Source organism: Cryptomeria japonica, chromosome 5 (assembly GCF_030272615.1).
Source record: "Cryptomeria japonica chromosome 5, Sugi_1.0, whole genome shotgun sequence".
Taxonomy (NCBI): Eukaryota; Viridiplantae; Streptophyta; class Pinopsida; order Cupressales; family Cupressaceae; genus Cryptomeria; species Cryptomeria japonica.
The window spans coordinates 837,274,883-837,292,307 of record NC_081409.1 but is presented as its reverse complement, the minus strand read 5'-3'; the positions used below and the strand labels follow the sequence as shown (position 1 = coordinate 837,292,307).

General features: G+C 37.1%; 1 protein-coding gene across 5 annotated transcripts in view; it reads right to left on the bottom strand.

Annotated features, from left to right (window-relative positions):
* LOC131052706 (small RNA degrading nuclease 1) overlaps positions 1-17,425 on the bottom strand; it is a 121,489-nt gene that overhangs the window by 32,442 nt on the left and 71,622 nt on the right. For 3 of the 5 annotated variants that reach the window (XM_057987288.2, XM_057987287.1, XM_057987291.2), the window contains exons 5-11: positions 16,593-16,733; positions 16,344-16,460; positions 16,148-16,217; positions 15,808-15,908; positions 11,115-11,249; positions 10,878-10,985; positions 10,657-10,776 (exon numbers count right to left, since the gene is read on the bottom strand). In XM_057987288.2, coding sequence (XP_057843271.1) covers positions 10,657-10,776; positions 10,878-10,985; positions 11,115-11,249; positions 15,808-15,908; positions 16,148-16,217; positions 16,344-16,460; positions 16,593-16,733 — 792 coding nt within the window. The remainder of the gene's footprint in view (positions 1-10,656; positions 10,777-10,877; positions 10,986-11,114; positions 11,250-15,807; positions 15,909-16,147; positions 16,218-16,343; positions 16,461-16,592; positions 16,734-17,425) is intronic. The other 2 variants (XM_057987289.2, XM_057987290.2) reach the window with 2 other exon arrangements.

Genomic DNA, 17,425 nt, shown 5'->3' with positions numbered 1-17,425 from the left:
GAAATTTGTACATAGAGATTTGTGCAATTAGATTTCTTTTTTTTCTGCCTCAAGATTTGGGCATTCTTTCTACCTCTATTTTTATGCATTGGGATTCGTGCCTCAGGTTCATGCATTCAATTTATTGCCTCTTCAGTTTACCTCGCTTTTCATGCCTTGAAAAACGTGAAAGATGGTGTCATTAACCAACATTATGTGGAAAGTGGTCAGAAGTTTAATAGCAGAAATTATAACACCTGGAAGCAATGGATGTTGACAATCTTTGAATATCAGCGCCTTGATCAGATGGATTTGGGTAAATCCACACGTCCTATGGCAGTCGGTTCCTATCAAGATAAGTTTGATGAAAAGAATCATGAAGTTGTCATGCTCATCAAACTATCGATTACCGATGATCAGCTCCCACAGGTTCCGTCTGACAAGATAGCTGCCCAAATTTGGGAGCATCTGAAGGCATTGCATGAGACTTCCGATAAAAGAAAAGCTTTCTTTCCCAAAAATGTGCTTTGCTCTATCATCATGGATGAACAGAAATCTTTTCAATAGCATCTCACCAAAATCAAGAACATTTGTGATCAGTTGGAAGCAATTGAGGGAAAGATGGAGGAAGAGGGCATGGTAGTCATCACTTTGAAGAGTCTGTCGAGGTCCTATGAGCACTTTGTCGAAACACTCAACATTACTTCAACTAATGTAGACCTCAAGTTTCCAAAGTTGTGCAACAAACTTCTGCAGCAAGATCAGTGGAAACAACAGTTCAGCAATGGTGCCAGTTCATCCTCCACAGAACAAGCTTTTGCAGCCAAATCCTTTCACAAGGATAAAGGCAAAACTCAGTCTTCTCAGCAGAAGAGCTATGCTCTGTCATCAGAAGGCTTGAAGAAGAATGTTCAGTGCAAAACTGTCACAAGTACGATCACATGAAGCTAGAATGTCATAAACACTTGGCTGCTTAGTCCAAGCAAGGAGGTTCTCAACCTAAGGCGAGTGTTGCAAAGCACACTAAGGAGAACAAATCTTCCTTTGACACCTTCATGGCTAAAAGACCTACAAATCATGTGAAGCCTTGCATGGTATATTGATTCAAGTGCTTCTCGACATTTCACTCATCGACATGATTGGTTCATAGAATATCAACCTTTCACCGATTTTGTGATCTTCAAAAGGGAAGAGTATATCGTTGTCAAAAAGGGCAACGTGCAGATTCAATCTAGTGAGAGGAATTTGATTTTCCTTAATGTCTACTACATTCTAGGAATAAAACTCAACCTTCTCTCTATCAGTCAAATTATGAGACATTCTCCTCCGCTCGATGTAATCTTCAGTTCGCATAAGTGTAGTATTGTTGACCAAGAGACAGTCTACAGTTGCTATCAATCTTGAGGATCATGGTCTATATAGACTCATTGATTCAGGTGTTTCTCAAGAGCGTGCTATGGCAGCCAAGCGCTCTTCCATCAGTAACCTTTGGTATCAGCATTATGGGCACTTAAATGTGCCCTATCTCTCTCAACTTGTTCGAGAGGATCTGGTTATTCGGTTGTCGGAGATTTAGACCCAAAGTCTAGGGATTTGCGAAGCTTGTTAAGCTAGAAAGCAGCATCAAAATCCATTTTCAGATGGTGATTCCTAGCGGGCTTCCAAGGTATTGCAATTGGTTCATGATGACATTTGTGGGCCAATGAACACTCCTTCAATTACTAGGTCCAAGTATTTTTTATTATTTGTTGATGATTTCAATCGCAAAATGTGGGTGTATTTTCTACAACAAAAATCAAAGGTGTTTAGTGTCTTTCAAATGTTTAAGGCCTTAGTAGAAAAAGAGTCTTGTCAACACATAAATACTCTTAGGTCAGATAATGGAGGGCAATTTTGTTCTTCTGCTTCCTCCAACTTTTGTGAACATGGCATTAAGCGCCAGCTTACAACACCTTACACCCCTCAGCATAACGGTGTCGTTGAGCGGCACAACCGCACCATAACAAAAATGGCTCGGTCTGTGTTGGAACATAAGAATGTTCCAAAGAAATTTTGGGCAGAAGTAGTCTTCACTATTGTATATCTCTTGAATCGGTCCCCTACAATGGTTGTTCAGAAGACTCTGAAAAGGGCCTAGTCAAGCCGCAAGCCCAAAATCAATCATCTGAAAGTCTTTGGCTCCACAGCATTTGTTTGGATTCCTGATGCTAGGCGCACCAAGTTGGATTCCACGAGCCAAAAAGTCATGTTCACCGGCTACAACAACAATCACAAAGCTTACCAACTGATTGATGTCGACACAGATCGTCTCATATTCAATCAAGATGTTGTTTTTGACGAAGAATGAGGGCCTTTTCAGCTCTCTTCTCCTGTTTTGGGCACTGAGGATCAGCCTCTAAAGGCTACAGATTTGGGTGTCTGTCTTTCGTTGGGTCTACCTGATGGGAGGGATACAACTGCTCCTGGCTTTGCACCAACCACCCCTGCTACAGGGTCTCCCATACAAGCAATTGCACCACCCAACTTTCCTCAAGAAAATCTTGAGCAGCATCCTGAAGACTTTGTTATTGACATTCCTGGTGATGTTGATCCACCTGTTTTAGATGTTGGTACATCTACTCTCCAGTCTACGTGGTGGGCGAAAACTATTGGTGATCTTCATGATGATGAGCTCATTGAGGGTAGATTGTCTAGGCACAAGAGCAAAAAACAGCATATAGTTAATTTTTCTCTCATGGCCAACATTCAGTGTGTATGAGCCTCAAACATACTCTGAGGCTAAAGGTATACCTGAGTGGGAACAAGCTATGGAGGCCGAGCACCATAGTCTTCTGAAGAACCACACTTGGGTTTTGTCTGATCTTCCACTTGGGAAGAAACCCATTGGCTGCAAATGGGTCTATAAGGTTGATGGTACATTGGATAATTACAAAGTTTGGCTACTAGCAAAAGGCTTCTCTCAGCATGAAGGCATTGCCTACGAGGAGACCTTTGCTCCGACAACAAAGATGAGCACCATCAGATTAGTTCTAGCCATGGCTGCTTAGTTTGGCTAGAAGGTCCATCAGATGAACATCAAGAGTGCCTTCCTCAATGGTGAGTTGCGGGAAGAAATCTACATGACGCAACCTCCTAGATTCAAGGTTGAAGGTAAAGAACACCAAGTGCGCAAACTAGTGAAAGCATTTTATGGCCTGAAACAGGCTCCTCGGGCTTGGTACATGAAAATTGATAAGTACCTCACTGATCAAGGCTTTCAAAGGAGTCTCGACTCAAATCTATATGTCAAGACTCAAAACCATTGGCAGTGATATCATCCTTCTTGTCATCTATGTGGATGATCTCATTATTACAGGCAGTTCGACACTTTTGATTCAGGAAATCAAACACAATTTGTGCCAATCATTTGACATGGCCGACCTAGGGCTTTTGCATTATTGCTTAGGTGTTGAAGTTTGGCAAAATAGTGATAGCATCTTCATCTCTTTGTCGAAGTATGCCAAGGCTCTACTAGACAAGTTTTGAATGCAAGATTGCAAACCTGCATCTAGACCTATGGAGAAAGGCCTAAAGTTGTCGGCCAAATCTGACTCTCCTGTTGAGAATGAATCCACATTCAGGCAACTAGAGGGCAGTCTCATCTACCTCACCGCCACTAGACCTTTTCTCAGTTATGCTATGAGCTACATTTCTCACTTCATGACAAACCCTACAGCTGAACATTGGGTTGCAGAGAAGCGTGTCCTATGCTATGTCAAGGGCACTTTTGACTTTGGCATTTTGTATGGCAAAAACAAAGATCCTAGACTCATTGGTTACATAAACTTAGATTGGCAAGCTCTATTGATGACAAAATCTACATCTGGGTATGTCTTCAGTTTGGGAACAGGTGTCATTACTTGGACCAGTAAGAAGCGGAAGGTCATAGCTCTTTCGTCAATCGAAGTAGAATATTGAGGAACTATAAAAGCAGCTTGTAAGGTAGTTTTGCTTCGAAGGATGCTTTCAAACATGCAGATGTCTCAAGTAGGTCTTTCACCGCTCTTCTGTGACATTCAAGGGGTGCTCAAACTTGCCAAGAATCTTGTCTTCCATGAACACACCAAGCATGTTGAGCTTCACTATCATTTCATCCAAAGGCTGATTGAAGACGAAACAGTAGATTTGCAGTATGTTCCAATAGAGGATCAAAAAACTGCAAATATCCTCACCAAGTCTCTCAGCCCGGACAAGTTTGTAAAATTTAGGGGGCAACTTGGTGTAGTTGATAAATTGACCATTAAGGGAGGGTGTTAGAATAATATTATTCTATTAGTATTTAATGGTCAATAATGTGATATTAGCTTTAATTAGATTGTTTCTATTTCCGCTCTCTATTAACATTTGTTTCATTAGGAAACGTCTCTGTAATTGCTTATAAATGTACACTCAATTCTTTTAATAAAATATGCAATTACCATAATCATAATAGAGATGTGTATACTATTTCTTTGAGATTACCATTTGAAAAGCAGTTTCATTGTCCATCTAATGGATTTTCCACCTGTTTTGTGCTGCCAAAGCAAACAAAGAATGAATGGCAGATGCTCATTCCCCAAGGTGTATATGTTGTGGCAATAGCTTCTTGATCATTTTCCAATTATTGTTCTGAAACACGTTTACATTCAAACTATTGCTGTTTCAAATTTAGCCTTTTACAAAAAAAGGTGTTGTCTAGGAAATAATTTGTCCCCTTCTGCAGTTTCCTTGTATTAGATGAGGAAATCCATATTTTCAGAACTTGATGTTTTATTGGACACGTACACCAAGCACCTTCATAATCGTTCCATTGACGAGCTCTTATTCCAATGGAAAGGTTTGCAACTTAAAGATGCCACGTGGAAACCCACCAGCATTCTTTCTAAGTTTACTCATGTCCAGCTTTGAGGACAAAGTTTTTGAACAATAAGGCAATATTATGGACCTATTCTGCTATATGGATGTTAGTATCAATAGGGTAGACATGCTTTATAAGTAATCCATAGGTAATATTTAAATAAAGATGGATGCATATGCTTTGCAAGTGGTTGGAGTTGTCTTTAACAAGAATGTATATATTGTAATGACTTCACAATTGGAAGGTAACTTGGATATTTATAATTGGAGTCTATATTCTATTGGGAGGTTGCCCCCTCGAAGTGGTACTACTGAGATAATAAAAGCATTTTGTTTCTCTCACTTATGCATATTTTAAAGTGATCAGTTTAATTTATCTTGCAGATTCATTATAGCAAAGTTGCATGGACACAGATACGGTATCGGATACAGATACGGCCATTTTTTAAGACCCCCAATATGGATAAAGCTGGATATGACAGTCAAAAAAAACACATACACATATTGTTGACCCTTGGCATAAGGTTTTGTTATTGATGTCAAAAAAGCTGATGTCAAAAAGGCAGTTTGCATTTGGCATTTGATGGGTTCTCAGATATCAGGATATGAGATCACTATGATATTGGTAATGGTAAAGGCATTGATATGGTATTGCTTACTTGGCAGTGGCATTTCCATACATTTGATTTGATACTAGACCATAGCATGTTTGGTCTCAGTATGACAGTGCATTTGATTGGTTTCAGTGATCATGTGGAATTATGAACACGTCTCCAGTTGTCTGCCAACAGCAATAAGATAGTAACATTTGATTGGGAAACATCACAGTGACATCAGTGAACAGTCATCTCTTAGCATGCATCTTCATTGACTTTGGTTGCTATAGTAAAAGGTAGTGATCATATGCAAATATAATTACATCGTTTGAAAAAGGATTCATTACCATATGATATAGGTTGACAAAGATGGTAGTTTAGTTTTATGTTGAGGCATATTCATGATCATTATAATGGCCTCTTCATTACAGTGCATATATCTAGCTTTGGTGATAAGATACTAAAGATTGTGGCAACATTGTTCGCTAGTATTTTGAAAAAGTCTTTTATATGGCATATTGTGTGGTCATATATACGTTCATATGCAAGTGCAATCTTAAGTGTTGAAAAGGTTGTATAGACTTGTCCATTTTATATCCTCCAATGAATATTTTCATAAGTCATATGATCCATTCTAAAGGCATTTATAAAACAAGGTACATAAACCTTGCAATGGGCACCAAACATATGTTAAGGATCTAAGGCATTATTATTATCCCAAAGACATCGGAAATAAAAAGGATAATACATGAATGTTTCGGGGTCTTATGACAAAGAGTCGTGAATGTAAAAACAAATCAAAGGAGACCGAAGGTCATTTGCAAAGCCATTTGTAAAGTTATTGTTGTTAAAACATTTTGGAAAGCCCTCAAGCTAAGGCATGGTATACACAGCTAGGGTTTGTTATGAGATCAAGTTTTTGAAGCGGTTACAGGATCGTGGAATGTTGTGACAGTGTGGTTTCATTAGGTAGTGTGAAGGCAGTTTTTGACATGGAACAAGGTGGAAAGAAAAATGCAGTGATAGGTGTTTCTATTCCTTAAACCCTGGTCTTCGTTTTTGAAAAGGTATAGAAAAAAGGAAAACGGATTTGAGTTTGGTTTTTCAGTTATGTTTGTGTTAACAGTGTCAATTTAATGTGTCGTTTGTTATCACTGTTAAACATACTCATTCTGGTAACATTGTTCTGGTTGTAATTTGTTAAGGGATTTTTTGATTTCGTGTAAAATGTAAATCTGTAATGTCCCCATTTTTGGAGAGGAATTGATTAATTAATTTAATTAGTTAAGTTGTCCAAAATATTATTATTTTTCATGGATAGCTTAATTCATTATTTTACTTAATAATATTAAGTTAATTATTTATAAAGTTGTCAAATAAATTAAAAATTAAAAGATGACTTTATATTTAATTAATTTAATAAAGTGACTAATTAAATCGTATATCATAAAGTCACTTCTAGAAGCTTCTAGATGTTGGGGTGAAAAAGTATTAAAGGAGATCAAGTTGAGCTTCAAGGCAAGCCAAGAGTTGATAATTGAATTGATTGGGTTTTGTAGAACCAGGAGGTTTCTGCAGAATAGTGTCTTTGGGAACGAAAACTCCCATAGATGGCATAACTGAGGGAGTGAAAGACCTTCCGAGGGGTTGCAGCTGAGAGTGGGAGACAGATCAGTCTTCCATATGGAGCTTATTGAGTTACTACATTATCATGGTGATTGGGGTTCATGAAGTCTTCAGACTATCTTATTTTAGGTCCTAATTACTACGATTTTCATTGAAAGAGAAGGGCGATTCGATTGAAAATAGTTTGGAGGACAAATTTGGGAAGATGCTGATCAAAGTGCAGGTCTGAGATGAATTGGGGTTCATTAACAAAACCCATGATTTTTCTCTTAGTCCATCATTGCAGCTTCATATTGAAGGTTGGAATCAGCGCTAGCATCAAGGAGGAAAAGCGATTCTTTTGAAGCAATTTTGGAGGGACAAGGAGAAGTAATCAGCAGCCAATCAGGTCTGAAGACAATTTTGTATCAGACCTCCATTCCTTGCAAATTGGTTAATAACTCCCCATCTTGGGATCAATTTTCACCAAAGAAGGAAGCGCTACATTAGGAGAGATTAGGCAATCATTTTAGGAGACAAGGAGAGGAGTTTGTTAATTGTAACTAGGGATATAGGGGTTATAGGGGTTCGGATTGCCTTAAGGCAACATCCGAACCCCATTTTAGGACTGGGTCCTATCCTAGGGTGACGTGACCCTATTCAATGCCACGCTATGCTAAAACACACGCCATTTAACATTGGCGCCAAAATCCAAGGAGGCCAACTTACATTTGAAAGAATAAATGATGCATATAAGTAAATGATAATTTGCAAGTCAATAATCAATGAAGTTGAGAATATACAAGGCGATTTAGCTCTGCTGTGCGAAGTCTTAAGAAGGGTGCGAACTTAAGGAAGATTGAGAACTTATTCAGCTTGGTGCGAAATTGTCCAAGAGGACATAGTGGATCTTGATGCAAGCCTTTGAAGTATGCAAGGAACAGATCTGATATGTGCAGATCAGATTCAAGCTAAGTATTGTACCTATGTTTAGAGGAGAATATATAATCTGACCTGTGGGTCTTTCATGCTGGGTTTTTCCTCCTTGGAGGTTTTCCCAGGGTATGCTTGTTTGTTTGCTGTTCCATTTCTGATTTATGTTGGCTTATTAAATACTGTAAATCTGAATAAAACCTAGGGCACAATTAATCTATGTTGGTTTACTAAAATACTGCAAATCTGATTACAACCTAGGGCATAATCAAATATATGAATCTGATTAACATACCTAGGGTTTAAAATAACAGAGTTTACTGCTGGAAATCAATAACGACCAGACTCTAATGCCAGCAGCAGGGGCAATTTGGAGAAGAGGTCGATTTGGTTCATTGAAGGCTTCAAAATTCATGGTATTGCTTGCTATGTCGGCCTAAGGATGGCGATTCATAATCAGGTTCATTAGCTAATATTTCTTGCACTTATCTTTCATATAGTTGCAATGCCAAGGGCTGCCATGAGTCCTCGAAATCTTCTGAGTACTTAGTGAATAAGAATTGATCATTAGCATTGCATTGTAATGTCCCATTTGATTATCAATTTGAAATAAAGGAAGGGTTAAGGTGGCATCCTGATACATGATTTTTCTGAGGTTGTATGCCAACTGTTCGATTAAATGTCAGCTTGCTGTAGGTGCATGATTTGTGTGCCAAATTTGGTAAAGAACACTATCAATTAATTGTATATGCACTCTTGGCAATCATTCTATCATTAGGAGCCATTTGTAGCTATTCATTAATGGGAAATAGGTGGTTGACAACTCCTACACTAGTCTGAAATTTCTGAGACACTCTGTCAGCATAGCACACAAATCTCAAAACAGCATAACACGCAGTTCAAAGTCAAACAGTCAAATATTCCTTGTTTTCAGTTATTTCAGTACAGGGGATATTTCAAAATCTCAATTTTCTAATGTCTTATTTCTGTTATGGGCCAGTCGGAAAGATTATTTTTGTTGAAAATCTAAACCCTTGTTCAGGTATTCTTGTCTGTGGATACATTTGGATGTCCAAAATTCGTGGGTCTGTGTATTTTGTGTTGAAGATTTGTTTGCATTAACCCAAGTACGGGTAGTTTTGTTCGCTTCAGTTTCAAGATGGGTCACCATGCATTCTATTAAAGGTTTTATCATGGTTGATATTTACAGTTTTCTTTATCTGTCCAAGCATGCATATTGCACAGCATTATGGTCTTAATCCTTGTACGGGTATGAAGTTCTCAGTGTAGTTAACACACATTCAGTTATTAGATTAAGTTGATCATCCACTACTTTCTTTACCCTGGTTTGGGTTTGGTGATCATGCTGCAGTTTGGTTACCATTACTTGATAAAAGGAAGTTGGAAAACAGTTATGATGTTGGCAGATTGTTTTCAGAATTGTAGACATTATATATACATTATTGAAGACACTCAAAAGGGTTAGAGTGGTCGTTTCAAAAAGAAAAATCATTTGATTATTGTACTCTGTATAGAGTTATTGTTTCAATGATATAAAGGCATCATCATTCAGTTTCTTATAGCGAAAGTTTGTAAAGCAATTGCAGTGTACTGTGAAAGAGATTCACTATATTATACCACTGCATATACTTCACATATGCAAATTGATATATTATATGTGAGCAGTTGAGGCATATTGTACTTTTGCTTCTGAATCTCAAGTGATGTGAGATCAGAAGATGTTGTGAAGAGAAACAGAGATGTTACTCTGTATTTGTATCAAAACAATGTTGGTACGAGACAGATTGTATTAGCCAATGAGGCACATTTAAATGTCAGTGAGACACATTGTAGCCAGTGAGGCATTTTCGAGTGGTTTTTATTCCCCTTGAGGGTTTTCCACTCAGGACAATTTTTGTGTTATGGATGTCCTTGATCCTTCATGTTCATTTGGTGTAGGTTTTGTTTATACCAAATTTTCTTTTAAAATGCATGAATGAAGTTTTTTAGATTAAATTTAGGAAGGTCTACATCAAATTTTTAAAAAATAAAATCACATAGAATATGGCATGGTTGGAAAATCAAGGTTTTTTGGGCACACATGGGTACAGTATCCAACATGTATCCAGGCCGTATCGGATACAGATATGGGGATACATGCATCCAAGGAGGGACAAAGGAGTTTCAAGCTACTCTACATTATAGAGATCTAACAAAGGAACACTAGGTGATCTCTTTTCTTGAGAAATATATAAGTCAGTAAGGACAAGGACAAGGACAACTTCTAGACTATATTAAATTTTCATTTTTTGAAATGCTAATTGAAAATTTAAAGGCTTTCCTTATTTGTTGATTGAAGTTGAACTTTTAGTATCTGTAGATCTTAAAATGTTTTAATTTTAGTGTTACGGATAAATAGTGTGAAAATTTCAATGTCAAGGCACCCAACCGTTGGAGGATGACCATCTAACTGACCATGCAAAGCACTTCAAGTTGTATTTGAATTTCCTAAATAGTATTTTCTCTATTTGCAATCAGCTTCACAAGAAATTATATAATGAATTTACTAAAAATACTGGATGACAGCGAAAAAATGGAGAAAAAAAATATGTGCAAATACTATTTGCAAAATACAGACTAATGCAATATCTTTTATGCAGGAAATTACCTTTTCAAGTATCCCATTTAAAATTTCAAATGCTCCATTTGCATCTTCAGAAGACTTGAAAATGGCAAATGTAGTACTAGATTTGTTCTTGATACGAGAGAATTCCTGGACATACTGCATCTAATAAATTTCTGAACTTCAAATGCAAATAAAATGTTCAAGGGAACTAAAATGAATCATGCAAATTGTTAGAAAATAAATTAAAAAATATTTCAGGAAACCTGAATTTCAACTGAATACTCTTTTGGAAATAGATTCATGAGGTCCTCCATGGAAATACAGCCTGGTATATTATGAATATACAGCTTCGACAAGTCTGCTTCACTTACCTACATTTTGCCATTTTCAATAAAGTCATGGCTAACTGCTGAATTAATGATACTTCAAGTAAAAGCATGCATGTAGAACACTTAGTTTTAGCTATAGAACCTTATATCGAAAAAATCTTAATCTCATACCTCACTCTCTCCCATGTCAATAGGATCATTTACTCCAAGTTCTAATTTGGCAAGAGTTAGTCTCATTGCAGCAATTGCATCATCCAAGCAAACATGGGACTTTCCTTCCTCTCGTAAATCACAGCCTAGTACAACCTGATCAAGTATGGAACAAATAAATAATGAAGTGAAATAATTTAATTGAAATCTCATTTCATTGTTCATAAATATTACAAGTGTCAATCTAATGTAAAAGGCATTCATGCAGATTTCATGCAATGCCCCCTCTTCCCTAAGGCCGACCTCAGCTCCATTTGTTTAGAAGTGCTTTACTTATGTATATATTTATTTCTTTATTTATTAAATCACCATTTGAAATTTAAAACTTGGTGCTGGATTTCAGCCCAAGCACCCTATGTAAGGCGATTATAAGTTTTTTGGGTGGCTGGGCAAAGCATCTCGAAAATCTGTTATGTTTGGGAAATTATTTCCCAAGTTTGAATCTGCCAAGACACAAACCATAGCAGCCGACTCGTGATGGAATGAAAGTCCTAATCTTGTTCTGTTATTTCCTCTCAGACTTGCATTATTCTGATCTAAATGTGTGTTTACATATGCAAGAGCTGATTGACATTCTTGAGAATTTGGGAAGGTTCATATATCGCCCAAGCCATCGACCACTCAGTTTGCCAAACTGAAGGCAATCTTCCATTTGCAACAGTCCAAAACATTAATTTGGCAAGCCTTTGACGGGAATGTGTAATGTCGCTTTTTAGTACATTCCAACATTCTTGAAAAGTTTGATATTTTGAGAGCTTAAGAATATTTTGGTGTGGTCATAATTCATCTTTGGTACTTTTTATTATTTCCGATAACTTTGGTGGTTGCATTAAAAATGATTAAATATCTAAGTTGTTGTAAAGTGGAAAACTAAAATATAACTTATATTTAATTAGTTAGAAAGGGAATTGTTACGGAGAAATAGAAGTGACTTATTGCTAGGTCAGAAAATAAAGTTAAATTAAAAGGTCACTTTAAGCAAGAAATTAAAAGGCAACTTATGTTTATTTATTTATTTTCAAGGGTGGCCATCATCATAAGTGTTTTTAAAAGAAGGCCAAGAGTGATAATACTAGGCATGGGGTACAAAGCAGTGATTTAAAAGGTTGTTTTAAAAAAGAATATTAAAAGTGACTTAAAAAATAAGAATTAAAAGTATTATCAAATTAAAAGAATTCAAAAAGTCATTTTATTTTTATTGAGGGAAAAAGTGAAATAGAAGAAAAATTATTTTAATCACCCTAAAAGTGCCTATAAAAATAGTTTTTAAAAAGAGAATTCATTCTTGACATTTCATTTTACAAACCCTAATTCGGAGAGACTGAACTTGGTTCATCCTTCAATGGAAGGACGAAAATCCTTCAAGTAATCGGTTTCATGGATGGAAACCCACCTAGCTGATCGAGTGGATCCATGTGGAGTTCAACATTGTGCTAAATGTTTTTGTCATTAGATTTTGCACTGTTTTGAGATTTTATTTTCTGGTTTTGTCAAGTTTACAATTTTACAAATTTATTGAATTTTGGGCAAAAGAAATCTACACTGCTGTCTATCTTTTGAACCGATCTCCCACACAAGCCATGAAGAAGAAGACTTCAAAGGAAGCCTAGTCTGGCAGTTAGACCAAAATCAGCCATTTGAAAGTTTTTGGCTCTACAACTTATGTTTGGATTCCAAATGCTAAGCACACAAAGCTGGATTCTAAGAGTCAGAACTCATTTTCACCGAGTACAAATGATAATCGCAAAGTTTACCAGCTGATTGATATAGACACTAATCCTCTCATATTCAGTCACGATGTTGTTTTTGATGAAGTATAAGGATCTTTTCAGCTCTCTTCTCTTGTTTTGAGCCCTAAGGATCAGCCTCTAACGGCTAAGGATTTGGGTGTTCGTCTTCCCTTAGGTCCACCTGATGGGAGGGATTCAGCAGACTTTGACTCTAAAGTTGTGGAGTCTCCCAGGCATATTGTTGCACCACCCAACTTTCATCTAGAAAATCTTGTGCAACATCTTGAAGACTTTGTTATTGGCATTCCTGGTGATGTTGATCGACTTGTTTTAGATGTTGGTACTTCTGCTCTCTGGCCTAAGCGGTGGGCCAAAACTATTGGTGATCTTCATGATGATGAGCTCATTGAAGGTAGATCGTCTAGAAACAAGAGCACACAGCAGCATACAATTAATTTTGATCTCATGGCCAACATTCACAATGTTTATTCGCCTCAGACATATTCAAAGGATAAAGGTATCCCTGAGTGGGAACAAGCTATGGAAGCTAAACACCGTAGTCTTCCGAAGAACAACACTTGGGTCCTCTCTGATCTTCCACCTAGGAAGAAGCCCATTGGCTACAAATGGGTATATAAAGTTAAGTATAAGGCTGATGGAACCCTTGATAAGTACAAGGCTCAGCTAGTTGCTAGAGGGTTCTCACAAAAAGAAGGCATTGACTGTGAGGAAACTTTTGCTCCTACAACCAAAATGAGTACAATTCAACTTGTCCTTGCCATGTCACCCAGTTTGGTTGGAAAGTCCATCACATGGACGCCAAGAGTGCATTCCTCAATGGTGAGTTGCAGGAAGAAGTTGCCGATAAAGAAAACCATGTGTGCAAACTGGTGAAAAGAACACCATGTGTGCAAACTGGTGAAAGCACTCTATAGCTTGAAACAAGCTCCTCGAGCTTGGTACATAAAAATCGATAAGTACCTCAGTGATCAAGGCTTTCAAAGGAATCAATCTGATTCCAATCTATATGTCAAAACTACTAGTGGTGATATTCTTTTATCTATGTTGATGATCTGATTATCACCGGTAGTGCACTTGTGATTGTTGCTTAGGTGTTGAGGTTTGGCAGACTGATGGCAATATATTTATCTCTCAGTCGAAGTATGCCAGGAGTCTCCTTTACAAGTTTCAGATGCAAGATTGCAAACCTGCCTCTACACCTATGGAAAAAGGGTTGAAGTTGTCAGCCAATTTAGATTCACCTATGGTAGACGAATCAGCGTTTAGGCAACTAGTGGGCAATCTCATCTATCTCACTGCCACTAGACCTGACATCAATTATGCAGTGAGCTACGTCTCTCGCTTCTTGACAACTCCTAAAGCTGAAGACTGAGTTGCAACGAAGCATTTGCTGAGATATGTGAAGGGCACTTCTAACTTTGGCATTTTGTATGGTAGAAGCAAAGATCCTAGACTCATTGGTTCACAGACAGATTTGGCAGGCTTCGTTGATGACAGGAAGTCTATATCTAGCTATGTCTTCAGTCTAGGAACAGGTGCAGTCACGTGGACCAGCAAGAAGTAGCAGGCGGCAGCTCTTCGAATATCTCGAGCAGGTGCTTCACCCCTCTACTATGACAATCAAGGGGCACTCAAACTTGCCAAAAATCCAGTCTTCCATGAAAGAACCAAGTATGTGGAGCTTCATTGTCATTTCATCCGCCAGCTTGTAGAAGACGGATCTATTCAGTTGCCATATGTTCCAACTGAGGATCAAACTGCAAACATCCTCACCAAGTCTTTGAGCCCAAACAAGTTTGTAAAATTTAGGGGGCAACTTGGTGTAGTTGACAAATTGACCATTAAGGGAATTAATATTTGCATATCTATTTATTTAATGGTCAATAATGTATTTTATAGGTAGATTAGATTTGTTTCTAATTTTGTCTTCAATATTTGATTGTTTCTTTAGGAAACATCAACAATGTAAATGCCTATATATGTACATTTTATTCTTTTAATAAACTCATGCATTTACCTTGACAAACTGACTGGATCGGAGCCCATAACTAACTTACTAAAAACAGTATGTGTCCAGAAAACCACTCAATACTGCTCAAAACTGGATGCAACTGAAAAAGACTAGACCAAATGTCACCAAAGTCCCTGAAATATCATTGTTAGCCAGTTAGCCTACAGGACCATAGCAAAGTAGGCTAACGGCAACACTGCTTTTAACAAGTTAGAAAGGGGGTATTACAAGGAATCTAAAGTTGGGTGTCCAATGTTGCCCCAGACAGTTCAAGAAAATCAGAAGGCTTCAATAACCATAGCAAAGTAGGCTAACGGCAACACTGCTTTTAACAAGTTAGAAAGGGGGTATTACAAGGAATCTAAAGTTGGGTGTCCAATGTTGCCCCAGACAGTTCAAGAAAATCAGAAGGCTTCATTAAAGTCAATATTGAAGCTGATACACTGAAGTGCAGACCGGTCAAGTAGAGTTTAATATAGTGATCCCAAGTTACCAATAAGTTTGGCTCGAGTCTCACAGAGACCCTGCATGCATTTTTTTCTGGTCCAGCTCAGAACTAAATAAGATTAGATTTAAATCATTCAATTCTTCAGTGAGATTGTAATGCACTGGCCACTGATATGATACCTTCAATGAAATATACAAATACTTTAAAAATAATCAAAAAAGATATAAATTGACACTACTCTGTTTCACATAAAGTATCTTTCCTGAAAGCAATTTAGCTTATTCCTTCCATCTATCCTCATTTTTTCTCTTAGTTCTTAGGCATTGGATATTCATGGCCTAACTACAAGCTGCCTATAATTATTTTTACCGTTTTCTGCTTTTTAAAATAGTATAGAATGTACGAGTAAGAATTGAACTAAAGAAAATTTTAATTCAGATTTACCTTACAGAGTTTACTTAAACTAGGGCTGTAACAAGTAGGCTTATTCAGGTACCGAAATATGAATGCTGTGTCTATGACTCTTGCATGGTCTACTCTCAATGCTGTATAAGACAAAAGCTATTGTTAGTATACAAGGCAATATTTTAAGCAACAATTATATCAGCAGAGATTACTGATGCCTTCTTAAGGGTGATAAAGCAGCTCCCTAAATAAAATTCTATTCATACCAATGGTCTCAACCCTGTCTCACCACAGCAACATGAGTTTATCTAAGCCCTGTTGTGACAGTCACAGAACAAATAATTTATCACTTTGTCTGGTGAGCACTGAGATAGCATACCTTGTAGGTCATTAAATAAACTATGACCAACCAATATCGTTTCCTTCTTGAGTAATCTCTTAAGTGTTTTCTGCAACATATCAGTATGAATGGATTCTGTTAATCAAATGTTCAAACATAAATCAATTATATTTGTATTAGTCATTGACAAGTATATTCTGAATTACAACCCCAAATAACATAAGAAATCTATTACCTGTATATCTTGTAAACTGCAAGTCACATCATCAAGATCTTCAGAAGTAACTCCAGTTATTGATGTCATATAATCTACTACATGCTTTGAAGGTTTCACAAGACTATCAACCAACGTCTGCATGTGAAGACCTAGAAGTCAGGAAAAGGTGCAAGAAACTATATTTTTTGTGAATGAACCTTGCAACATGCATAAAAATTAAAATGAAACTTTGCTCAAAACTATCAACAAGATTTTTATGTCTATTACCTCTAAATTCTCATTTACTACACAAACTTTCACAACTTCCTTTGTCCCATCCTCACATTGAACCATCTCACAATCAATAGCTATCATTGTTTCTGCACCGCTGGCCTCTGGTAATTTTCCCAACTTTGTTGTCAACCATCCCTGAAATAATTTATAATGATAGTTATAACAACTCCAATATGAAGTCACCAACATCATATCCCAAAAACTTGAGAACTGACTTGTTCAAGACTTGAATAAATAAGGAACATGGCTGCGAATACAAAAATGCAAGATAATTTTAGGTTTAAACATTTCATACTATGTAATGTCCCCGTTTGGGATTTATCTCCATTTATTCCCAAGACAACAACTCTAACTTTAAATTAGAGTATAAATATATTAATAAATATAATTTTATCAAAACTGGATACATTTTATTACAAAATTCTAAGAATAGTTCGGAGGGTAGAAATTATCTTGATAACTTTTCTAATTTGACAATGGGAGTGTAATGTCCCCTTGCATGCTACCAAGAACAAGATGCTACTGCCTGTAACTTAATAACAGTTCTGATCTGATCTGATCGATGGTGCTCTTCCTGGATGCTTTTGTTTCCTTTCCTTTATGTCTCCCATTGTGAGAGAGAGATCACACCTCTTCATCATGTATGCCCTTTGGCAAGAGACACACCCTTTGACCAATAGCACCCTTTGAAAGAGTGCAACTCTCCATTATTTCTGCTCTTTGAAAGGGACGGAACCTTTCACAATCAGATCTTCACTTCTGATTCTAAAATTCTCCTTTTAGATCTGCATATATTCCTAATCAAATCTGCATATATCTTTACACAT